This window comes from Triplophysa rosa, linkage group LG1, assembly GCF_024868665.1.
Source record: "Triplophysa rosa linkage group LG1, Trosa_1v2, whole genome shotgun sequence".
Lineage (NCBI taxonomy): Eukaryota > Metazoa > Chordata > Actinopteri > Cypriniformes > Nemacheilidae > Triplophysa > Triplophysa rosa.
In genome coordinates, this window is record NC_079890.1 from 14643986 (window position 1) to 14670647 (window position 26662).

Sequence of the window (26662 nt, forward strand, 5' to 3'; positions counted from 1 at the left end):
AGCGGTGGCCCTCCAAGGACTGACCCAGGCGGTGAGTACGGTACGGGTAAAGCTGGAGCGGTGAGCAATCCTCAAGGATGTGGGGGTGACAAAACTTTAACCAAAATATAATCCAAGAAATATGAAAAAACAAACAAGACCTTTATCCACACGAGACGACACGACAAGACAAGACAAGGGTAATCTTATGACCTGAATACTAAGTCAAGACAAGACTGGGCAGTACTGGAGAGTTAAAGCTCAGAGCACGAAAGCAACTTGAGTTAACGATAGTACAAGGGTAGTGAGGAGTGAAAGAGAATAAATAGGGAGAACTTAATGATCACCAGGTGAAAACACTGAGAGCTAACAAGGGCTGATGAGTAGCAACAGGTGTATCACATGTTCGGGCATGACACGCACACACACACACACAACGAGGACAAACAAACAGTGCTAACCTCAGATCCCGACAGTACCCCCCCCTCCACGAACGCCCCCCGGCGGTCTAGGAGGGGACTCACCTCGTCTCCGATGGAGATCCACGATCAGCGAGCGGTCCAGGATATCCCGGGACGGCACCCAGCTCCTCTCCTCTGTGCCATAGCCCTCCCAGTCCACTAGATATTGAAACCCCCTACCCCGCCGACGCACGTCCAGGAGTCTCCGGACCGAGTAGGAGGGAGCGCCATCCACAAGACGTGGTGGGGGGGGAGGAGGTCGGCTGCAGGCAGGGTTGAGGGGGGAAGAAGCAACAGGTTTAACCCGAGACACATGAAAAACCGGGTGGACCCGACCAAGGGAGGGAGGAAGTCTGAGCCTGACAGCCACCGGATTAACCACCTTGGTGATGCGAAATGGCCCAATGAACCTGGGTGCCAGCTTGCGGGAAGGCACCCGGAGAGGCAGGTCCTTGGTAGCGAGCCACACGCGTTGACCACACACATAGGTAGGGGGAGAGAACCGGTGACGGTCGGCCGCTGCTTTGGTACGTCTTGAGGTTCGGGCCAACCCCTCTCTGGCTCTCCGCCAGGTGCGTCGGCAACGCTGGATGAAAGCCAGAGCTGACGGTACCGCCGCGTCGGGTTCCTGTGAGGGAAAGATAGGAGGGTTATAACCAAGAGAACACTCGAATGGGGACAAACCTGAGGCAGCCGATGGAAGGGAGTTGTGGGCGTATTCTACCCATGAGAGCTGTTGGCTCCAGGCGCTCGGATTGGATGATGTCAGACAGCGGAGCATTCTCCCGAGATCCTGGTTGGCCCGCTCGCACTGCCCATTGGTCTGCGGATGGAAACCGGAGGACAGACTCGCCGAGGCCCCGATCTGTCTACAAAATTCTTTCCAAAAGCGAGAGGTGAACTGCGGCCCCCTATCAGAGACCACGTCGACCGGCAAGCCGTGGAGCCGGAAAACATGGTCAATGAGCAGTTGCGCCGTCTCCCGAGAGGAGGGGAGCTTGGGTAGGGGAATGAAATGGACTGCCTTGGAGAAGCGATCCACCACCGTGAGAACCACCGTGTTACCGCCCGAGGGGGGGAGCCCAGTAACGAAATCAAGGGCAATATGTGACCATGGGCGGGAGGGAATGGGAAGGGGGCGGAGCAGACCAGCGGCTTTGCGGTTACTGGGTTTAGACTGAGCACACGTCGGGCAGGCCAACACGAACTGTCTGACATCGTTGGACCATGACGGCCACCAGAAGCGCTGACGAACCGACGCCAGCGTTCCCCGAGTACCTGGGTGGCAAACCAGTCTGGACGAATGTCCCCACTGAAGGACTTTAGGACGCAGCGCAGCCGGCACGAACAGTCTACCCGCTGGGCACTCGGTTGGTACTTGCACCCCTCGACCGGCCTCCCTTACCCGCTGCTCGATTCCCCAGGAGATAGCCCCGACCACCACCCCCAAGGGAAGGATGGTGTCGGTAGTGAGTCTATCTCCTGGAGTCACGAACTGACGGGAAAGTGCATCGGGCTTGGTGTTTTTGGACCCGGGCCGGAACGAGAGGGTGAAGTCGAAACGACCAAAGAAGAGTGCCCAACGGGCCTGACGAGAGCTCAACCTCCTGGCCGAACGGATATATTCCAAATTCTTATGGTCCGTCCAGACCAGGAAGGATTGCGCTGCTCCCTCCAACCAGTGACGCCACTCGCCCAGCGCTAACTTGACCGCCAGCAGCTCTCTGTTACCGATGTCGTAGTTACGTTCCGCCGGACTGAGACGATGGGAGAAATAGGCACAAGGATGGACCTTCCCATCGTGCACAGATCGCTGAGACAAGACTGCGCCTACACCAACGTCAGAAGCATCGACCTCGACTATAAACTGGCAAGCAGGATCTGGAATAGACAAGACAGGGGCAGAGACAAAACGGGACTTTAATTTATCAAAGGCAACCTGAGCTTGCTGATTCCACCTGAAAGGAGCTTTCGTGGAGGTCAATGCAGTAAGGGGTGCAGCAATCTGACCAAAGTTCCTAATGAAGCGCCGGTAGAAGTTGGCAAACCCCAGGAACCGCTGCAGTCCCTTACGGGTGTCGGGTACGGGCCACTTGGCGACAGCCTCTGTCTTGGCGGGATCAGCCTGGATACCCGTAGTGGATAATATATGGCCAAGGAACGTCACTGACTCGGCATGGAACTCGCACTTCTCCGCTTTAACAAAGAGTCGATTCTCGAGCAGGCGCTGGAGGACCCGTCTTACGTGCTGGGTGTGCACCTGGAGAGAGGGAGAAAAAATTAAAATGTCGTCCAGATACACGAAGACAAACTGATTGATCATGTCACCCAACACGCTATTAACCAGGCCCTGGAAGACAGCCGGAGCATTGGTGAGACCGAAGGGAAGCACCAAATACTCGTAGTGTCCCGTGGGAGTGTTAAACGCTGTCTTCCACTCATCTCCCTCCCGAATGCGGACCAGATGATAGGCGTTACGGAGGTCTAACTTAGTGAAGACCTTGGCTCCCTGCAATAACTCAAAGGCAGACGACATGAGAGGTAGGGGGTACCTGTTTTTAACAGTGATGTCGTTCAGACCTCGATAATCGATACAGGGCCGTAGGGAGCCATCCTTCTTTTGGACAAAGAAGAAACCGGCGCCGGCGGGAGAGGAAGAGCGGCGGATGAGTCCAGCCTGAAGGGAATCGCGAATGTATAGGTCCATGGCCTCTCTCTCAGGACCGGACAGGGAGAATAAGCGTCCCCTAGGAGGAGAAGTGCCGGGAAGGAGGTCGATGGCACAGTCGTAGGGGCGATGAGGAGGAAGCGAAGCGGCCCGGGACCTGCTGAACACCGCGCCGAGATCGTGATACTCCACCGGGACGGCAGTCAGGTCGACGAGTTCTCTCTGAGGAGCAAAAGAGACAGACACAGGAGACAGAGCAGGACCAAGACAAGACACATGACAAGACGGATTCCAAGCAAGAATAGTGCTGTTAACCCAATCAACGTGAGGACCGTGCTGTAACAACCACGGATGCCCGAGGACAATAACATTGTTAGGGGACTCGAGTATGTACAGCACGATGTTCTCACGATGATTCCCAGAAATAAATAAACTTACGCTAGGAGTGCAGTGAGTGACGGTGAAGAGGAGCGACCCACCGAGAGAACACACCGATACTGGGTTGGAGAGAGGAACCGAAGGAAGTTGCCAGCTCCGAGCCGTCTCACGGTCAATGAAGTTGCCCTCTGCTCCTGAGTCTAGTAGGGCCAGGCCGGAGTGCGTGACTCCCTGGTGCTCTAATTTGAATGACAGTTGGGTGCGGGATGCGCTAGGAAGAGAGGAAAAAAGCTTGCCCACCAGTACCCTCCGTACTACTGGTGGGCGTTGGCTTTTAGTGGGCACCTTATGGCGAAATGACCCGGCTTCCCACAGTAGAGGCAGAGTCCCTGGGACAGTCGTTGCTGTTTCTGGAGCGGGGAAAGGCGGAGCCGCCCCAGCTGCATGGGCTCCGAATCCGAGGGAGCCGAAAGATGTGACTCGGGAACCGTGAGATCTAGAGGCTCCACCCTGCGCCAGGAATTGGTCGTCGAGCGTCGTCTGCGACGTAAATCCAGCCGAGCCTCTACTCGCAATGCGAGGGAAATTAACTTCTCGAGTTCCGCAGGAACCTCCATGATGGCTAGCTCGTCCGCAATGGTGTCGTTGAGACCCTCCATAAACCGTGCTCGCAGCGCCGCGGCGTTCCATTCACAAGCGGCGCTTAGTGTTTGAAACCGGATGGCATAATCAGTTATGGACACCCGCCCCTGGGTTAGTCGCGAGAGCTTGGCGGCAGCCTCATCCCCTCGAACCGAGCGATCGAATAACCTCTCCATCTCCTTACGAAATTCTTCAAACGAAGCACAGCAGGAAGCCTGAGCATCCCACACGGCCATCCCCCATTCCCGGGCCGGACCGGAGAGAAGCGTGAGGACGAAGCTCACCTTGGACGCCTCAGAAATGTAGCGCCTCGGCTGGAGGCTGAACACCAGTGAGCACTGAGATAAAAAGGCTCGGCAAGAATTGGGATCGCCATTGTAGACAGGGGGATTGTTCACATGAGGTTCCGGTTCGGGTCGAAGAGACTCTACCTGGGCGGCAGCACCAGTCTGTACTGCTTGGAGGCGAGCCGTGAGATCTGTGACCTGGGCGTGCAGCGTGCCGATCTCCTGTGCCGCGGCGTTAAGACGAGACACTTGCTGTCCCAACAACACTCCTTGCTGCGTTACGGCCGTATGCAACGGATTGGTTCCCGCTGAATCCATCCTGGTACTATCGTTCTGTCACGGTTCAGAAACACTCGGATTCAATTGCGGGAACAAAACAAGACTTTATTAGGTGATGACCCACCGAAGTGCGCCAAAAAGGTTCAAACAAAGGTTCAAAGGAGAGTCAGATAGCCCGGACTGACTACGAGGCCAACTGGGAGACCCAGCATACGGCAGCGTCAGCAGAGGTGTTAGGTGGGCGTCAGTGTCGACAGAGGTGAAGGGTAGGATGACCACCGTGGGAGCGTGGAGCGCCGCGTTGACCCTCCGTGAATCTCGGCCGCCTCCTCGAGCGGACCGGCAGCCGGGGACTGACGAGAAGACGAAGCGGTGGCCCTCCAAGGACTGACCCAGGCGGTGAGTACGGTACGGGTAAAGCTGGAGCGGTGAGCAATCCTCAAGGATGTGGGGGTGACAAAACTTTAACCAAAATATAATCCAAGAAATATGAAAAAACAAACAAGACCTTTATCCACACGAGACGACACGACAAGACAAGACAAGGGTAATCTTATGACCTGAATACTAAGTCAAGACAAGACTGGGCAGTACTGGAGAGTTAAAGCTCAGAGCACGAAAGCAACTTGAGTTAACGATAGTACAAGGGTAGTGAGGAGTGAAAGAGAATAAATAGGGAGAACTTAATGATCACCAGGTGAAAACACTGAGAGCTAACAAGGGCTGATGAGTAGCAACAGGTGTATCACATGTTCGGGCATGACACGCACACACACACACACAACGAGGACAAACAAACAGTGCTAACCTCAGATCCCGACAGAAACCATCTAGAGCAGGGCTAGTCAACTGGCAGCCCGCCGCGGGCCAAATACGGCCCGCCAATCATCTTTACCTGGCCCGCCTTAACATTTCCACTTAAGTGGAGCGACTTTAAGAAAGGTGTGCTTTAAGAAATGCATGTCCTGAGACGCCACATCTTTGAAAGTCCGAAACGCTGCTACATTCAATACAAAAGTAATTCCCGCGGCTCATAACGATATATTGACGTCTTATAAAGCGTTTTGATTGGTCTGTCCAAGAAACGTAATGTTATTTACAACGTTAGAACCGGCAATCCACAGTCACAGGCAATCGGTTTGCACACGCAATAGGCCCCGTTCCCAAACTCATATTGTGCCCTTGAAAGTAACTGCTTGAAGGATACACCACATGAAATGTTGTCTCAGAAATAAGGGAAAAACTGTGTTGTTTTTATTACTGCATTCATTATGTATGTTTTGAATGGCTATATTTACGAAAAAAACAACTGTTCATCTCCCTCCAGAACTTGCACTTCAAATGATATCCACTTTTAGGCGCGTGGGGCACAAGAATGCGATTGGAATTCACCCGAATATCTGGTAAAAGTGTTCAGTTTCTTGCACAGAGATGCCCGTTTACTGTCACAAGGGGCAGCCTGACCCCTGGGCAGGGATTACTTTTGTGTTGAATTTATTAGCGTTTTTGACTTTTATTGATTTGACTTTCATTGATTCAACCAAATATCTTTATAGCCTATCTTCTTGAAAAAAACAATGCCACCCACATCTTGAATGCACTTGGGGACTGGGGGGTGAGTAAATTAACAGCAATTTCATTTTAGGGTGAACTAACGCATTAAGGAATATAACAATTAAAAAGACCAATTCCTTTCAATTAAATATCATGAAAAGGCAAAAATACTAAGTAACAGCAACAAAAAATTGTATAAAAGGAACAAAATGCAATAAATTGCAGAAAAACAAAATTACAGAAGAAATTAAGATATGGTAAAAAACTGGCCCGCATCCTATGTATACTTTTGGAATCTGGCCCTCAAAGAAAAGTAGTTAAAGATCCCTGTTCTACAGAATAGTACGTATTTGTTTATTGAAACCCTCAGATACACATGCAAGGGTACGTTTACACTTGATTTAGTGATTTTAAACAATGTGAAAGAGCGATAATGGAATACAAAAATACAGGGCTCTTGAGACAAAGCATATTACAAACATATGAAATAAATAATAAAAATGGTAGTGAAGACATCAGACTTCAGAAAAATATCAGTCTACATGTGCTTTCTATTTTATATGAGGGATTTCATGCATGTGTTATGGATGTGACAATAAAAGACTTCTAATAAAAGTTTCTGAGAGACAACATCATTTGTAGGAATTCTGTGAATTAAAATGCCCAAACCAGCAATAATAACCAACAAGTGGAGATAGGATTGGTCTTTATACAACATAAAATATTGTATTTTAATTTTTGTGGCAATTCCATAAGCTTCACTTACCTGACTATGAAAATCATTAAAAAGGGGTTAACAACTAGACCTTGCTTGGGTGTTTAAACCACCAAACATATCCAACATATCTGAGATGCAGTATCAATATGAATGCAAATGATCCAGAATGTAGCTGCACGTCTAGTTTTCAATCAGCCTAAAAGAACCCATGTAACATCCCTCCTGATTTCGCTTCACTGGCTGCCAGTTGCCGCCGGCATCAAGTTTAAATCTCTCACACTGGCCTTCAGAGCGATAACGGCAAATTCTCCCATTTACCTTAACTCACTGCCCCAGGTCTGCATCCCCTCCCGTCATCTTCGTACTGAAAATGAGCGACTCCTGGTTGTTCCATCACAGCGAGGCACCAAATCACTTGCAAAAACCTTTACTCATTCGGTTCCCCTGTGGTGGAATGAACTACCAGCCTCCACCCGAACTGCAGCATCCTTCACAACTTTCAAAAAACAGCTCAAAACATACCAGTTCCGCATTTATTTATCTGCCTGTTTGTCTGTCTAAAAAAATTTTTGTTGTTCATTCTCTCCTTTGCTTACTCCAGCTTTAATCCTCCTAGTAGCATGGCCTTGTAAACTAACGGTACTGTTTAGCGTGTTTACAAAATGTTTATATGCTCTCCTACTTGTAAGTCGCTTTGGATAAAAGCATCTGCCAAATGAATAAATGTAAATATGATATTTTTTCACTGTAAGGTTGACCTTTGCATGGAATTGCTCATGTCTGTACTTGATAGTAACCAGTAATTACATGCGATTTTTGTGTGCGCTTCAAGCTGTTCAGTCATCAGTTCTTACTCATGCGTAGACAATGAGAACAACACAGCAAAATCGCCAGTGTTAAAAAGGGTCAAATTAACTCTCACAGTGTTTCTATAATCCACACTTTGAGAGTGTGGATTATATATACACCGTGAGTGTTAATTTGACCTTTTTTAACACTGTCGATTTTGCTGTGAAGGCTCACAGTGAGTGAGGTTAGTTTTAAGCACTTGCTCCCTTCCATGAGGGACACCTCCAGGCCAGTCTCTTAACCTCAACTACTGTATATGCTTCGAGTCCACAGAGAGTCTCTGAGATGACAGGACTTCAAGCAGTTTTTAAACATAATGAAAATGATGATAAGTGATCTGCGGTTAAACATTTTCCCCACATTATGTCACCAGGATGCCTCCTCAGTCATCCAATTACCACAACTCACCACGCTCAATTTCAGCCAATCACACGGCAAGAAGACAAAACGAATAACCGAGTTGATGACAGCAGGAGTATAACTTGTGTTATTTCACAAGTCTCTTCACCCTTAGGAATCCCCGTTCCATTCTTATTACAGCCGATGACAGCAAGATGTTTTAATGCCCTGGTTAAAAAGTGAATGACCCCGTGTAATTGAAATCAATAAAGTTTCTGCAGTGGTTTGTGCTTAGCGCCACACTTTGTGTTAAATAATATGAGGGGACCTGGCCAGGCTTCATTGGTGTCACACATACTGCACTCCTCTGGGAACGTCATCAAACTTAGTGTGTTCCTGTAGAATGTGCCTCTTATAGCTACTGTATCCACAGTCCGGGTGAGAAACGCCAAACTAAACATGATTAATAATGCATTACTCTTTTTGGTTTTTTTCTCCTCTCTCTCTTTTCTCTACTGTTTCTTCTTCTTTTTGCATGTAGCCACAACCAGAGGACGACAACGTTCAGGCATCCTGTGACAGGACAGATCTCCTCAGAAAACACTGACTTCATTTTACACGACCAGTAAGTGTTAAGTACTTCCTGTTTATAGTGCGGAGGTGCGTTCCATTTGGCCGTAATTGGACAGCGAAGTGGACTTCACAGGGTGTTCCGCCATCTTAAGTGAGATTCCAATCCGAAGGGAGCGAACATGTTCAGTTCGAAGATCACTGCGAAAGGCGTAGGGAATCGGGGAACATTGATACATCACTTTGCCGGAAGTGCAAAGGGAAGTCACCCAACTGCCATTGCGCGCCGCGTCACGAGTCAGAAAAACAATGGACGAGTTTACGTATGCTTTTTGTACATTGTGAAAGTTTATTTAATTATTGTTAATTATTATTTTATGTAATTATTAATTATATTAAATACTGTGGTTTGCTTCTTGAAAATATGTTATTTTACTTTTTGTAGCATTGTTATTAGGCTACACACTCAAGATGATGAATGTATTTATTTGTATTTATATTTTATTAAGCAATTGAAAAGTAGTTTTCATATGCATGTAAGGATTCATCCATTTTGCTATTATTATACAAACTAATGTAAAAGTAGTAAGCAGCAGCAGTTCTAGTTTTAATGTTATGTTATGTTATTTACTTCAGAAATGTTTACGGCTGCACCACATAGGGAAAAAAGCGAGATGAGACCGATGCGACCATGGATTAAAGAACACATCTTCACATAGTTTACCAAATTAAAATGTATTTTTATATTGCATAGCAGTAGAGTTTATAATAATCAAAGCTGCGTTAGTCAAACAATAAATACAAGCATAAACAAAAGTTAAGATATATGGATTAGATACATGCGTGTTACGCATGTTACGTTTATGTATATTTCTTTTACATTTACATTTAGTCATTTAGCAGACGCTTTTATCCAAAGCGACTTACAGATGAGGGAAACAATGGAAGCAATTGGAACAACATAAGGACAACAAAAAGCATAAGTGCAAAAAAAGAAAATCGGTCTCATATAGCCTATCACAGTATACAGAGCTAAGGTAATATTATTATTATTTTTTTTTAGAAAGAGTAGAAAAGAGATAGAAGTCAGAACTGATCAGTCAGGTGTTGACAGAAGAGATGTGTTTTCAGATGGTTCTTAAAGATGGCTACAGAATCTGCTGATCTTGTAGCAGCGGGCAGATCATTCCATAAATGTGGAACCGATCCCGAGAAGGTACTTGAGAGAGATTTTTTATCTTTTTGGGATGGTACCACAAGACGTTGTTTGTTTGCAGAGTGTAGGGATCTGGCGGGTATATAAGTCTGCATTAGCAAGTGAAGGTAAGGGGGTGCCAAATCAGTGGTGGTCTTGTAGGCCAGGAGCAGAGTCTTGAATTTGATTCGAGCGACTATAGGGAGCTATTATAGGGAGCCAATGTAACTTAGTGAAGAGAGGAGTGACGTGCGCTCTCTTCGGTTCATTGAAGACCACTCTTGCCACTGCATTCTGGATCATCTGTAGAGGTTTGGTTGTGCAAGCTGGAAGTCCAGCCAGTAGCGCATTGCAGTAGTCCAGTCTGGACAGAACAAGAGCCTGGACTAGGACTTGCGTAGCATGCTCTGATAGGAAAGGTCTAATTTTCCTAATATTGTAGAGGATGAATCTACAGGACCGGTTGGTGCTGGCAACATGATCAGTGAAGTTAAGCTGATCGTCGATCACCACTCCCAGGTTTCTAGCCGTTCTGGAAGATGTAATGGTTGATGAGCCCAGTTGAATGGAGAAGTTGTGATGACTAAATGTAAAAGTTAAGTTACAATATTTATTTATATTATAATCTGCGCAACCATGCTGTTGCCTTTCGTTGATGACGTTGCAGGGCATTCCGGTTTTAAGCGTTTTTTTGTCAGCGAAGTCCACTTCAACAGATATCCCATGCTCAGGGAGTAGGGAGTCGTGAACACTGCGTAGGAACCCTATCAAATGGAACGCAGCTCATGATATTTATTTCCAGTTTACAGAAAGTGTAAAGTCATGTTTTCAGTAAGTGTTAAGTACTTCCTGTTTATGTATGTTTTAAGTATTTTCCCTCCAATAGCGAATAATATATAATGAATTATATGTCCAAAACCTCTGTAAAAAAACTGTATTTGAGAAACACCCGGATGGTCTACTGCATCCGCAGAGATTTCTCAGTACACATTGGATGGACACTTTACTATCCCATAGGCCCACAGGAACTGTGAATATGCCAAATTCAAAAAGTTCATTAAAAATTGTGAAAGACAATAAGGAGTGCATTACAGGCCAATAAAAATATGGGTCACACGACAGAAATATGGCACAGGGTTCCTGTTTTTGGTAAGTGTTTAGTGCTTCCTGTTTTCAACGAGGGCTAATGTTATTTGTATACTTAATTAAATATCGTTTAAGTGCAAATTTAGTAAGTATTCCGTAACAAAGACTGATCAGAAAAGATTTTATAATCGAAGCAATAAGAATATTCAATATTGTCATTTCCACTTGCATGGATATGTATTTATTCATGCCATTCTTTAATAGATTCAAGAGTTTCCAATTGTACTTGAAAAGATGTGAAGGTAATGGGATGTAAAGTATAGCAATGATCCATGAGCCACTGCAATCATATGCCAGCGCTGGAATCTGTACATTAGCTGGAAATGTCCAGTGATAATGATGCTGATAATAATGATCATTACTGTTATAACATTTTATGGTGAGGTGGCCATTTTATAGTTTACAAGTACAATATTATAGTTGATTGAAGTGAGGTCTTGTAATCTGGGCCATATCTTGACTGCAAAGCAGGTGCATAATTGTAGCCGGTGTTCACGCCCAACCAATCACTACTCAGTAAGCAGATGTCTGTCTCAGAAGCATCAGTAAAAGTTGTTTTAAGCATCTATTTTGTACAAACATCCAATACTTCTTGAAATGATTTAGAACATCAGTTTTGACATCCAACAGAGAACATTGTAGACATAATGCAGATGCGCTACAACTCTGAAACTTCTTCCAGATAAAAAGAAACATGGCATGCCAAATTTACATCGCGATGTATGTGTGCTTTTAGGGAGAGGATAATGTTGCAAAATAAGAAATTCATTGAATGGTGCTTTGATTTACATTTGCCTATAGGTCCATCCATTATTTTGGAATCCCACCCACATAGAAATCTCTCCCGCTGCTGCAAATTGGCTTGGCATTTGAGAAATAGTTCCCTTTTTAAATAGTGTTGGAATAGTACTGGTTCTTTCCGTGCTTGTTTGGAGGCATGCAGATAAAACACCTCACTGAAACACTCTGACAGTGTTTTCTTATACATCAACAGTGTAGTGCTGCTATTGAATCTACAATCACATCATGTACAGAAAGTACCAATGTTTAAATTGTGAATATGATCTTAGAGAAAGAGTGATGCAATAATAAATAGACATTATATATTTTTAATTGCGCTATCCTCACTAGTTGTATCAAGTTACTTTAATAAGCCGATTCTTAATATGTCAGTCAGGCGATTCACGAATCAATCTCAAACTCACAAGTTACAAATTTGAATCAAATTTGAGTCATTAAGAGTTGTTCTTGACTTTCTAGTGGTAAAGTGGTAGTTCGCCCAAAAATGAAAATTCTGTCATTATTTCCTCTTGTCATTTCAAACCTTAATGCAGAACACATAAGAAGATATTTTGATGAAAGTTGGTAACTGAATAGCACTGGCCCCCGTTGACTTATATTGTATGGACAATGCAAGTGGGGCCAACAACATTCTTCAGAATATCTTCTTTTGTGTTCTGTGGAAGAAAGAAAGTCATACATGTTTGAAATGATAAGAGGGTGAGTAAATGATGACATAATTTTTTATTTTTGGGTGAACTGTCACTTTAATGGGAATTATTCAGGAATCAGAAGTGTTACGTGAAATTTGACCTTTAATTGTTAAATTATTTTTCACCTGTTATGTGCGAGTATGGAAATGATGACTTGATGATGATCAGTTTGACACAATTCGTTTTTAAAGTGCATGCTGTATATATGTTTATTTCTTGTCTTCTTGGACCTATCAGAGTATTTAAGAAGCCTTTATAAAGTATCGTAGTTTGTCATTGAGATTCACGCTTAGCAACCATAGTAATAATACTAATACCTCCTCCTCTCCATTCATTTCTATGTCTGACCATATGCTAGTAAGCTGAGCTGGGATTTCTACATCATCCATCCTGTGAGGCTTAGGAGGGCTCACATTTACATTGCCTGCTGAGACAGATTTTGCACTTTTCCTACCTAACATATACAAGGAGCAAACATGTTGTTGGTTTGCTGTTTATTATCAATGCTCTGCTGCCTGATGAAGCAAACTAGGTGAAAACTATTACAAATTTCAGCCACCTGCTTCTATTTCCACCCGACAGCTAGTGAGCTGCCTACTGCCTCCATAGACAGCTGCCTTCATCATGGGATCATGGGACCTTATAATTTGGAATGGAGTTTGAACAGACCTGATGTGTTCTACATGGAGGTGGATTCATGGATTTAGAATGTTGAGCTCACGTAGGAATATTGCGCATGGCCGTCAAGATCATTTCTCATGCAGATGACAGGCGAGTAAATGTCGCTGGTGGGGTTGATTGATGCTTCTCATTAGGGGCACAGTGTGTGGAGGCTCTGTGCCAAGTTCGGGCTTAGATTAACCACCTTTGGGAGAGGCCAAACATGTCATTGCGTTTCAGCAGGGATCTAGTTATTGGCTTACCGGCTTACGAACGTCTCGTTTGAGTGGCCTACAGATCAGGATCACAAAGGCTAAATGTGTGGGATGTAGATTGCAGTCGCTAACAGAAGAGGAAGTTTGTCACTTGCAGCTGTGTTGATAATGCGATGAGTCTTTTAAAGGCCTGTGATGGCTGAAGAATGCCTGTGGTTTGTAGAACAGAGCGATAAAGAAGTTACGGAACATAATTGGAATACTCGCCACTACTGGATGCTCAAAGCTATTTAAAGCACATGTCCGGCCTCATCTACTGCCGCTCTCTCCATCAGCTATGCTTTTTCCTTTAGCGTAGTTTAATGGAAAACTAACCTCACCCTAACAGATGTTAACTGTAAGTGCTGATCTGTGGAAGAGCTTCGTTGAATGTCATTATGTCAGCAATATCAGCATCATTCATTCGTCTCAATGTCCCCAAAACTGCTGCATACTACCACCTCTTCAGAGGGAGGAGCTAAACTATGTGCTGTGATCCCATTAGTTGTAATGTCGGAAGAATTGTGTGCAGTGATACAAGTGTTGCGGTCCCTTGGTAGTGCAGTACTATTGATCTGAATGACTAATCTGAGCACAATGCACTGGAATAATGAGATCGTCTAAACAACACTGTGGCATGGTGCAGTGTCCACCTTAAAAACTCACTGGTTTTCTATCTGAATCATTCATTCTGCAGGAAGGCTAACTCACACACAGCACTTGTCGGCAACACTGTAGTAAAGTCAGTAATATTATACCATTTTCGATTATAACATTAAGTATTATTAGATATTGTATAGTAAAATACATACTGAAATTCATTCATGTGTAAACATTTGATTGAACATGGAATACAGATATTCAGACAGAAAGACAGGCAGACAAAACTGCTTGCACCAATATTTTATAATTAGAAATACCATTGAAAGCAATATGACACACATCATGTTCATAGGAGATAATGTAGTCAGCTGGTTATCACCAAATAAACCCTAGTTGACCCTAACATAGAGCAGAGTGGTCTTATATCACCCTGAAGGGCTATTTTTTGTGATAACATTCCGCTGACTGTACATTACCCCCACTTATTACAGTAAATGGCTGCTTGCTGTCACACTTCAGGACTGTAAGGGACGACGTAACACACTACTCGCGGTTTGAAAGGGTTTAATGGGAAGACGGGAGGAGGAAGGCGAGGGGTTGGTAAAGGGAAGGTGGTCGGGAGTAGTCCATAGGGCTGGGGTGGTGAAGGTAGAGGGAGGAGCCAGGGATGAGTCCAGAGCAGGAGGAGCAGATTAATGACCCAGAGTCCAGCCAGGAGGAGGTCCCAGGATGAAGTTGATGGAGAAAGGAGCCATGGTGGAGAGCTGATGGACGACACCATGGGGACGAGTGACGGAGACAGAGCTGATGAAGGAGGAGTCCGTAAGGTCTGAAGGGCCGACGCGAAGCCGATGGCTCAGGTGACCGATGCGTGGACACAGAAGACTGCGGCGGAGCTAGAGCGACTGAGGGTGGAGCCGAAGGGAGGGAGGAGCCTGCCATAGCCGAAGGGGTGGAGAGACGAGGCGTAGCCGGAGGATTGAGGCCCCGAGGCCTCAATCCTCCTTCAAAGGGAGCCTGGTGGAGCCAGTGGGATGATGGACCAGGGCGGAGATGAGGGAGGCAGGAGCCAAGGTGTAGCCGCTGGGTCAAAGGACAGAGGTGGAGTCCGGGTTTCGGAGGTCTGACGAACTGGCTGACAAAGGCAGAGGAGGCAGAGGGAGGGAGCTTCTTGGAGACTGGCGAAAGGGTGTTGGCTGCTGAGGGAGGGCTCGGCGGGGCCAGCGGGGGCATGGGAAGGCTGGGCGGGACCAGCGGGGACATGGAGGAGGCTGGGCGGGACCAGCGGGGACATGGAGGAGCTGGACGGGACCAGCGGGGACGTGGAAGAGCTGGATGTAACCAGCTGGGAAGGGAGCAGCCAAAAGTCTATTTCATTAGTCCAGTCTAACCCTCAGCGGCGGGAGTAAGGGCGGGGCTTCCCTCAAAGTCCACCAGTACTCCCACGGCGGCGCACGGTGTTGCCGGCTCACGCACCTGGTCAGACGCGTCTCGAGGCTCAGGCTCCAGGGTGATAACAGGCTCAGTCGCTGGGTCACGTGCTAGCGTAGGTGTCTCTGTGGGCTCAGGCTCTCACAAACAGGTAACATCCACGGGTAAATATAACATACACGGTAGAGATAATCCACCATGGTCTGAACTAGCGACAAACAAAACGACAACTTGACCTGACACCGAACATAGAACAACACAGTATGTATAGAGTCCAAGGGAATGAGCTGCAGGTGCAAGTGCAATCAGTGTCTCAGGTGTGGGTGTAATCAAAGTGGAGTTCGATGCAAGGGGGTGATGGGAAGTGTAGTTCGTGTCATTATAGGTCCGGGGATCGAGAGCGGGTGAAACTGGGAGAGAGCTCTGGAGCAGGTGAGGGGGCATGGCCAGCAAATGAGTAGGGTTGTTACACTTGCCACATAAGCAAGCAATTAGACACAAGATATTGCTTAGCTATGGAATATTTTATAAGTTACTTTTTTATTATGGAAACCATTTAAAGGTACAGTGTATGATGTTTAGCGGCATCTAGTGGTGAGGTTACGAATTGAAACCAACAGCTCACTCCACCACTCCCTTTTGAAGCACTATGGAGGCTGACACAGGACTAAGATGTTGTCATGTTTTCGCCTCTATGCTGAAGGAGATAACATATTTACGAAAAGTGCTCTGCAGTTTGTTTAGGGCTACTGTAGAAACAACATGGTGAATTCCATGTAAGGGGACCTGTGGTGTATGTAGACAGAAATAGCTCATTCTAAGGTAATGAAAATATAACACTCATTACGTAAGGTCTTTATACACCTCTGAACACATAGTTATGTATATTACATTGCATTTTTGTCAGTAGATCCTCCAAAAAATTACACACTGGACCTTTAAATAGCGCTGGTAGTCAGATAAACATTCTGAATGCTGGATTATTGAGAAATATGAGACAGCTGGATGGTGTGATTAACCAAAACTGAGTGTTCCAAAGATCCAAGTTACTTATAATAAGTAAAGTGCTATATTTGTATTATATAGGCCAATATATAAAGAGCTGGTACAACAGATTTAATGGCGCACGTTGTATACTGCTTTGTATTCTTTTAAAACCAGGTTAGTGGGTCTGAAGCTTTGTGCCTTTGGGAACAGAGTTTGGCCATTTTTCTGAGGCAGACTTGAGGACCTCTCTCATCTCTCCATCATAAAACATAGGTCCTCTGAGCCTATCCGTTCAAAAGACAGTGCAGGTAAATAGTGTGAAAGGCTAGATAAAACACTAGTAAGTCCCAGGGTGCAAACATACTTCAAACGTTTTGGACAAGAGCCAGTTTGGAGGTTAAAAAATGAGAGGGAAAAGTGTTCCAGTCCACAAGTCCTCCAATGGCAATGCCCCTGTAGTTTCCTGCAGTTTTGATGTTATACACCGGCCACTGACACCTTCCGACTCCTCTGCACTGCAGGATCACCTCACATTCCTCAGGAAAAAAAACAATGTTTACAGCTTTGGAGTGTTGGAGGTACAATAGAGTGTGGGTCAGTTTTTGGGCTGGGTTGTGATTTACTGTAAGCTCTGATGTAGCACCCATGAAAACAGTGGAGTCAGCCTGACACGAGGCTGGGTAATCTGCTTGCTTTGGTGAGTTTTAGCAGCATAATCAAAATGTTTATTGACCTTGTTCAGTTGCGTCATGTTTTTTCTGTAATGGTACAGATTCTTTCTGCCATCAGCATTTGTATTTGAAGTTATAACACATTCATTATAACGTCGATCAAAAGCTACAGATACAAACTGTTGTGATGTCATAAAAACATTTTACATGCTGGAAGTGTTTATTATGTTCTTATTATGTTCTATGCATACTGGATTGGATTATAACTGGATTAGCTGGAAAGCATGTTTATAAGAGATTATGTTTATTAAGCGACATGGGTTTATCAAGTGTGCTAAACAGGCACATGGACTGTAGCAATCTGGAAGCTGGAACATGGTGAAAACTGTAAAAAAATAAAAGAAAATGTCTATACAGATCAGATTTCTGTTATGTACTGTATGAAGTTGTAGAATTAAATTAGAGATGCACCGATATATCCGATATATCGGTATTGGTCGATAAAAGCAATATCGGCTTTCGTTTAGAAAGGTGAGTGATCAGGGCTGATATATCCTGTCAATCAAAAGAGGACAGGAAAATTCAATGAATTTGTGCTCTGTATATAGAAAAGGTTCAGAATCATCACCAGTTCAATATCAATTGTCGTTTTATGAATTAATAACATTTAAAAAGTTAAGAAATATTAATTTAACTTCATCAGCAGATATCACTCTGAATAATTGGGTAACGGTATGTCAGTATGTTCTGTTTCAACTCCCTCATACAGCAGAACTCATCATGTGTGTCTAAAGATGGTTGTCTGTCAGAGAGCTTTTAACTGCTCGCTAACTTAAGCAAGAAATGATCATATGACCAACATTTAAAGAGACTTTAAAATCGAATTATTTTTTATTAATTGTGATGCTGTTTTAGTCAGTTCAATCAGAGATTATTGATACAGGATTGTTGATTCCAGCTGTACAGGGAGCAGAATACAAAAGAAAAAAAAACCTCAAAAATAGCCATTTAAAAAGTAAAAGGTGTTTGTTTACTATTATCAATTATTAGCACAGATAAGAAATACAGTAAAAAAAAAATGCAGTTTTACTATCTACTTTTTCACAGAACTATACTTTTCACACAGATTTGATGGCAGCAACATGGCTGTCGGTTGTTTCAGGCATTATTACTGAACTTTTGCGTAAGCACAGCCAATCAGATGGAAGCCCATTATTTTTGACAACTTTTGCCGGTTTTGTGTGCAAAATGCATGAGACTGTCAGTCATTGTGGGCGCTTCATGGGTGTGCCATCTGCCTCAATCATTTCTTTATGGTTTATACAATATGCACTCTGGATATACATGGTTTCTGCAATAACAAATTTGTTTTGCACATTGCAAGAGGCAGTTGTGTATCCAACAAATGAAAACTTAATCAATTTGTGGGTACCAGTCCAAATTGCCTTGTCATTTCTTTTAAGCAGATTAAAAAATGTGTTTATGGACTGAGACAGATGTTTGATAGAGCCGTGCAGCTCTCTTGGTTTCACTGTTGCTTATTCCCTTCCCAACTGTTTCTGAGCTTGACAGTGGTTTGAGTTGAGTAAAGCTTTTACTGTATGTGTTGCCTGCAGCTGAGCAGCAACACTCTTGACAGTTTCATTCTAGGTAACAAGCAGAATTTATTGCTATTTGATTTAATTCCCTAAAAATGACTCGCATTGATTCAGTCACAATCAACAATTGAATAAAACTGGTTCATTTCCTGTAGATGTAAAGCACATTTTAAAGCACATATTCCACATTACCTGACAAAACACTTTTTACAGTGTACATTCTGTCCTCTGCTTCCCTCATTCTCTCTCATCTCTCTGCTCTTCTAACCTTCTCTCTGCTGACTTACCCAGAATGTTACATTAGCATTACCTGAATCTCAGTGGAGCTTTTATGTGCTTCTCCTTATTAGGAAAGAAAAATGGGCCCGCATACTTTGAGGGAGCAGCCTGGCATCAAGGCATTTGTCTCACAGCGACCACGGCTGTGGAATTTAGCAAACATTTGGTTAATCATTTGTTTTTAAACTACTGTTTACCAAAGTTGCGAGTGAGATGGAATTCCTGATTGTTTACACTCTTGCTGTCATTTCTGTGAAACTGTTAGCAAGTGCGGTGCCTGCAGTGCATCCTTATGGCAGAGTTTTCATAGCCAACTGAGCTAAATATAGGGAATGCCTTTACAAATCCAGAAGAGGCTGTGTTATAGTTGATAATAATTCTACCTTACAGGGATAGTTCACCCAAAAATGAAAATTCTGTCATCATTTACTAAACCTCTTGTCATTTCAAACCTGTGCGTCTTTCTTTCTTTTGCAGAACACAAAAGAAGATATTTTGAAAAATGTTGGTAACCGAACCACGGTGGTACCCATTCACTTGCATTGGTTTTGTGTCCATACAATAGAATAGAAGTAAATGGGCACCGCCGTTGTTTGGTTACCAACATTCTTCAAAATATCTACAAGAGGAAATGATGACTGAATTTTCATTTTTGGGTGAACTATCCTTTTTTTAAAGAATGTAATGCTGTTAATAGATGAAGAATGTAGCTTGATGTATAGATGAATGTGTGTGAATGAAGTGTCATGGCCCTGCTTCATTTAGTCATGTCTTTCTTGGTCCTGTAGCAGAGCCATGACAAAGCCTTTGGTTATGTGTGGAGAGAAACATATTATTGTCCGTTTGACAATAATATACGTTCTCTCCAGTGTCTTGTCATTGGCCCCACTCCTCTCGTTTCCTTGTTATCTTCCCCTGAGTGTTTAATTACCCACACCTGCCCTGTGTCATTATCCCTCGTTTGTCTTCCCTTTAAATACCCTCTTGTTTCTTTGTCTTGTGTTCGTGGATTACGTGTGTATACTGGTGTTCTGTTCGCGTTCCCAGTCGTGTGCCTTTGACTATGTTTGCCATGTTGCCTGTGTTCCCCGTAAGTGTTTATACGTAGTGTCTCGTTTTTGATTTAGTTCAGTTTTTGCCCTCTTATGGGAAGTGTTTTGTTTTGATTTCTTGTTTTGTTTCCGTGTTCTTTTCCTTGTTCTGTTTTGCACCCCATCGTGGGTTTTTGGTTTGTGTTTTGTATTTATTATTAGACTTGTTTTGTTAACCCCGTCACTGCCTACCTGCGCTTGGGTTCTTGCTCACCACGATCGTGACATGAAGCTTCTGTGAGGGACTGTATCATAATGGCCCTACATTGATTTTCCATTGCTTTAATGTTGACTTCTCCTCAGTTACTTAGTGTGTAAAAAAGTGTATGCTGTAGGGATAGATTGTCTTGGTAAGTACTGTAAGTAGGTAGGTAGTTACTACCATTAAAAGGTTTAGGGTCATTCACTCGCTCACTCACTCACTCACTCACGTTGTGGAAACAAAAACAAGTAAATTATATAAATATCATATTATTACAATTATTTAAAAATATATATATTTGAGCATTCTCAGTATAGTCCCCTATTGCCTAAAGTTGTTGTTGGCATTTTTTAACAATATTGAGTTTCCATCTATATGCTGGGCTTTTATTGGCTGCTTTTTGTTTATTATAGAGTAAAAGTCATCCATTTCAAAAACATCATTGGTCAATAAGGTCAAGAAGAGGAACATTTCCCTCAAGTGACCCTAAACTTTTATATGATACTGAATTTAAAATTGACATCATTCCCAGGTCACTTCCACAAATACTCGCTGGAGGGTTTGTCACGAACTGTGGCAGGAAAAGAACCCAAATGCAGGCAGGCCGTAAGGGGTTAACAGACGAGACTTTATTTATAAAATAAACAAAAGACAAAACAAAAACCCACGATAAACAAGAACAGGATAATAATAATTAAAAGGGACGTAAACTAACTAAACACTAAACAAAACAACACTTGACATAGACTAAACTAAACACTTACAATAACAGGATAAATCAGCAACACAAGACTCTGGAAACACAAGGACCATCAGGACACTAAACGCAGCACATATAAACACAACGTAATGACCGACACAGGACAATGAAACATGAGGGTATTATATAGGGAAGACAGTCAAAGGATAACGACATGGGGCAGGTGTGGGTAATTAAACACTCAGGGAAAGATAACGAGGAAACGAGATGGCGGGAACAGAGACGAGACACTGGAGAGAACGTATATTATTGTCAACAGGACAACAATATGTTTCTCTCCACACATAACCAAAGGCTTTGTCATGACTCTGCTACAGGACCAAGAAAAACATGACTAAATGAAGTAGAGCCATGACAGGGTTGTTTTATCAGTTTACTTCTCTTGCCTCAAGGGAACATCTTTGACAAAGTCTTACTTGAATACATCAAACAGGGAGTGTCCCCATGCGTATCTTCCTCTCATGTGCATTTTTTGTTGGTCAATTTGTCACACATGGTGACAGATCACGTCTTTCTGTCTGACTCTTCCAGGGCAAATTTACGCATGTCCAAGCCACCACCAGAGCCGAGGCCTTCCAGCATGGTCAGCGAGTCATCTGTTGCCATCTCCTTGTCCCCTGCAGATGCCACCTCAGGATCCAGGGTGAGACGTCCTGCTAATATGAGATCAGAGGTGTTGATTCTTTATAAAAACAAAACGCCGGATCTCTTCCGGTACTCAAGTGCCAAGGATAATTGTCAAGGAAACCATTCAATTCCCAGAGTCATTTTAGTGTGTGTGGTGGGGGAGCAGGATCTTATAACGTTTTTAAAATGTAATGGGGGAGAATAAATTGGATTCAACTTTTTTTGCACTGGGCCTTTGATTGTGATAAATGGCCCAAACGTATGGTGTAATAGGTTACGGGTTCTTTTAGGTCAAGAGAAATCTCCTGTGTGGTTCAGCTGGGTTGGGCAGATGTACAGTAGAACATCTGTAGGGGAACGAGGAACTCAAATAACCTCTCGCTTTTTACAGCTAATTTAATCTGAGCCTGTGTGGCGCTCCAGCTGTATAAGTAACTGGTTTACTGGATCCCTTCCTTTCTTAGGTAGCAGTGTACTGTATTTTAATCCTCTAGGCTGAGAACTACAGAGTTACAGACTACTGTAGATGGAAGGCTGAACACATTGTCAAATGGGTCATTTATTTTATGTTTGTGACTTCGGATTTCTGTCAAGTTTGGGTTGTAATTAAAAAAACAAGTCTATAAAATGAATGTAACGTCATAATTATAAACAAAAAGTTAACAGTACTGCTTGGGTCAGGTCGAGTCCCAAGGTCACATTCACAAGCCCCGTTCCCACTTTGACTAATGCACATGTACACCTCTTTCACCCTGGAATTTGTGATACGTGATGTCACTCGTCTGTAGTGGCACTTGAGTTCTGGCTGAGACTGTTATCATTCGTATCATGCCAGTGCAGCTAGAGCATCGCACCTTTGCTCTCCTCTGGAAATGGGAATGGAGAGACAGAAGTCGGGTTTATAGAGATGAAGTTTTAATGGCTTGGCTTGACAGACATTGGCTGCGTCACTGTTGGGTAGAGTCTGACAGCACCTCGTCAGCTTCGTATGAGCTTTCACAAACAAATCGATCAATCCTAGAGGCCCGTCTCTGCACATACACACTTCACTGGGAATGAACAGTCTCCCTGTGGGCATCAATCATTGTCCAACATTTGTTCTATTTTAAAAAGCATATTATGAGCATTGTGGGTTTTTTTAGTAGACAAATATTTTATTTAGTTCTGAAAGAACACATAGGCAACAATACTGTGTGGACTCAGGGCCCGGTACACAGGGTCTGTGATTCATGACCTATATAGTATTCTAGTTTTAATGTAGCTTGAGTCATTTCTGTGATTTAAAAGGTGTGTCTCATGGAGAAATTGTAGTTTTGATCTACATGTTTTTAGGGAAGAAATGCAAGACTGAGTGTAGCTATTCACTATTATTCTCTATGAAAACATTGGGTTGACAAATAATCAATTGTGCTGAACTTTACAGGGATCAAGATAAATAATTCTATTCCATAAACCGCTTGTTTATTTTGATTATTTTTCAGCATTGAAAGCTCAAAGGTGGACATTCTAAAGTTTTATTTATTACTTTGTTCTCCTTATTCGAACAATAGCCCTTCAATAGTATTTGGACACACAGGGCTCACTTAAAATGTCAAATGCCAATGTCGCTTAAAAAGTAAAAAAAAGAAACCCAAGTTTTATATTCAAATAAATATTGATAGATCTTTTCTTAAATCTAGCCTACATTCATAAATTCTGAGTCTAACTGTGCATTCCTTTTGGAGTAATTTGTTACAAGATTTTTTATTAAATGTGTAATTCTTTATATTTTGTTGTATACTGCAGAGTGTGAAAGCCAGTGGGAAGGTGCATTGCTTTGGCAAGCGTGATCATTCTATCAAAAGGAACCCAAACGTGCCGGTGGTGGTGAGAGGATGGCTCTACAAACAGGTACGGTTAGTACAGAGTCTCAATGTGTTGTTATCAGGACTGAATGTTTAGTGGTTAATTAGATCCTAATTAAGCTTTTAAATGAACTAACACCCCACAGGTAATGAATGAATGTACATCATGAAACATGTTAGTCGATACAGCGTATTATGTAAACCAGAAGAAAACATCGTCTTCAGGGGGAACAAAGAATGTTGTTAAGGTTTAAAATTATGATAGATGGGATGCACTTACTCGTGTGTTCTTACTTTTACATAAAATGTATTTATCAAAATGAATAGTAGCTCCTTTTTACATTTATAATAGTACTACATGTAAAAATTAGACATGGAGTTTTTCACTCAAGTAAATTATTGACTGAATTATTAAGAGCACTTTTCTTTAATGGAATTGGTACCCATAATTTGGTTTCTTTTGCGTGTTGCTTCATCCACACCAACAGGTGTCAGTAAAGGTCTGAGCCAATGAGATATAGACGGTTTCAAAGCAATAACATAAACAAACGTTACTGTGCATGCGCGCGTTTGTGGACTGTCCTTAACTTCCGGTACACATTCGCAAACAATAGAGTGCCTGTAGATTATTTATGATAACAAGCAAAAGAAACCGTTACTTTGCTAAACTTGTCTCTCTAATATTTTGAATTTAGACTGCGATACCAAGCTCAACCGCTGGATGTCAAAGTCCTATAGTTTTTTTTTAAATGCGACAAAGATACACGATGCATTCAACAAATTGCTTATTTAATAAAATGAACAAAATTCAACAGATCGTTTATTTAATACAACTATTATACAATAAAAAAAGAAATTAAATGAACAATGACATAAATAAATAATACAAATAGTTATATTATTAGATACTAGCCAGACCGATAAACAAACACAGACCGGAAGTTACCTGCAGTTCAGGTGCGCACCTCAGATGAAACGGTTTATATTGTAAACAAAATATGCTAAGTTCATATTTCTCTTTGAAACATAATGTTGCAGGTTATGTTATCTTTACATGAGTTGAAAAACAGCTAACATTTTCCACCAAATCTGTCTTTACAGCTCAAATTATAAATCATTATTATTTGTTGCATCTTGGCCCTGAGGAATCCCACTGCCAAAATAGAGCATGCATTCACCCGCGAGAGAAATAGCTCATACACATCAGTTTCTACAGAAGATTATGTAGGCTATGTGAAATAAGGCTGAAATTATATTATTCTTCCATCTTTAGGACAGCTCTGGCATGAGACTATGGAAGCGCAAGTGGTTTGTGTTGTCGGATTACTGCTTGTTTTATTATAAAGGTGAGTCACTCATCAGAGTTCTAATACTGTTAACTGTAATACAGTAAAGAAGTCACAAGTCAATGTTTCTATTTCGCTGTAATCACTTTAGAATGCTTAAAGAATTCTTTCCATTTCTGTAACACATTATTTTGAAAGTACATATCATTTATTAGCTAATAACAAGTTTCTAATTTCCATCTTTTCTATTGCTTGCACCAATCAGATAATGTTGTTTTAATAATTTAGTGAAGACAAAGTGAAGTATCACTTAAATTCTATCATCTGTGGCTGTTTAAACATGGTAGCAATTTAAGATAAGCTGTAGTACAATTGTAATGTAACACTTTTTAAACATCTCTGCTTTGCTCTTGATAATAATATGAGTTTAATCATCTTCTCTGCAGACAGTCGAGAGGAGACAGTTCTTGGCAGCATTCCTCTGCCCAGCTATGTCATTTCACCCGTGGGACCCGAGGACCACATCAGCCGCAAGTATGCTTTCAAGGTAAGAGCGTTACGGTAATGACGAGCGCCACACTGAACACTTTAATCAGTTCCTCTGTGTGGACTCACCTTCACTGGCTTTATTGGATACATTACACGACGTCCTCAGGAAGTCTGTGTCATGTGGCTTGTTTTTATCAGCGGTAGTGTGTGGACAGCAGTTAGGATTGCCTGATGGATGTGGCAGTTATTTGACTGCTATGACCACACAGAACTGGTCTGCCTCATAAAAGGACTCTCACAACCATAAGGGACTCCAAACCAAGGGAACTAAACCTACACTTGATATTTAATCAATAGCATTGTTTTCAAGTACTGTATAAGATCTTATATTTTTCTGGGAAATAAAACCATAACAATAAGAATGTTTGTTTCAATTTAAAAAATAATCAATAAATATGTTGTGAAAAAGGCCAATAGAATTGGTTCTAGCAAAATGCTACAAAAACAATTACTACTTATTTGCCCGAAGACTTGTCTACAGTAGTGGCCAAAAGTCATGTCCAGCTTTGGACTATTGACATTTTCACTCTTTATTCAAATAATTTATTAAAGATGCATTAAAATGTTTGCATGTTGCATTGGTGTGTTTGGAGTATAAACTAGAGTTTAGCTTTGACAAGAATTAAAGGAGGCTTGGCAAAAAAATTACACAACGTTTATAAAGATGTAGCCTAGGAGAATGGCTGCAAAATATTATCACAAAGGAGGCTCGGAGATAAAACTGTAGTCAATAGTCAAATTATGCTTGATGATTTGTATATCACAATAAACCCATATTTCCTGATACACTGTGGTTTGTCTGTTTTGCCACTTAATTTTGTCCAACAAATTCAAGATTCAAGATTTTTTATTTGTCAATGCCACCATATGTACAGACATACAGAGGAATCGAAATACCGTTTCTCTTCTCTGTCATTAAGTGTTTAGCAGTTAGTGCAATATAAAAACAGATTTGTATGAGGGTACCATTAATGTACTATAATGACCAGATATATATAAACCAAGTGAGTATATCTTGTACATCTGAATGAATATACCTTTGAGAAAATGTGACAGTGAATTTGTTAATGTACAGATATACATCCATATATATATATGTATTGTTACGGTATCTGTGCTCTGTGCTTTAGTTTCATGGCTTTGAGCTGTATGTGTGTGTAAAACAACCGTCTACATCTCTTTGAGTTACAGTATGCGTTTCTCACACAGTGGGCCTCATTTATGAAACGAGCGTACGACCAAAAACGGGGCGTACGGTCCTT

General features: G+C 42.7%; 1 protein-coding gene across 1 annotated transcript in view; it reads left to right on the top strand.

The window, feature by feature from the left end:
- Positions 1-26662, top strand: part of plekha7b (pleckstrin homology domain containing, family A member 7b) — a 115389-nt gene that overhangs the window by 57060 nt on the left and 31667 nt on the right. Inside the window, 5 exon segments of the mRNA XM_057319276.1 lie at positions 8696-8779; positions 21626-21737; positions 23507-23611; positions 24839-24911; positions 25298-25398. Of these exon segments, the coding sequence (XP_057175259.1) occupies positions 8696-8779; positions 21626-21737; positions 23507-23611; positions 24839-24911; positions 25298-25398 (475 nt within the window).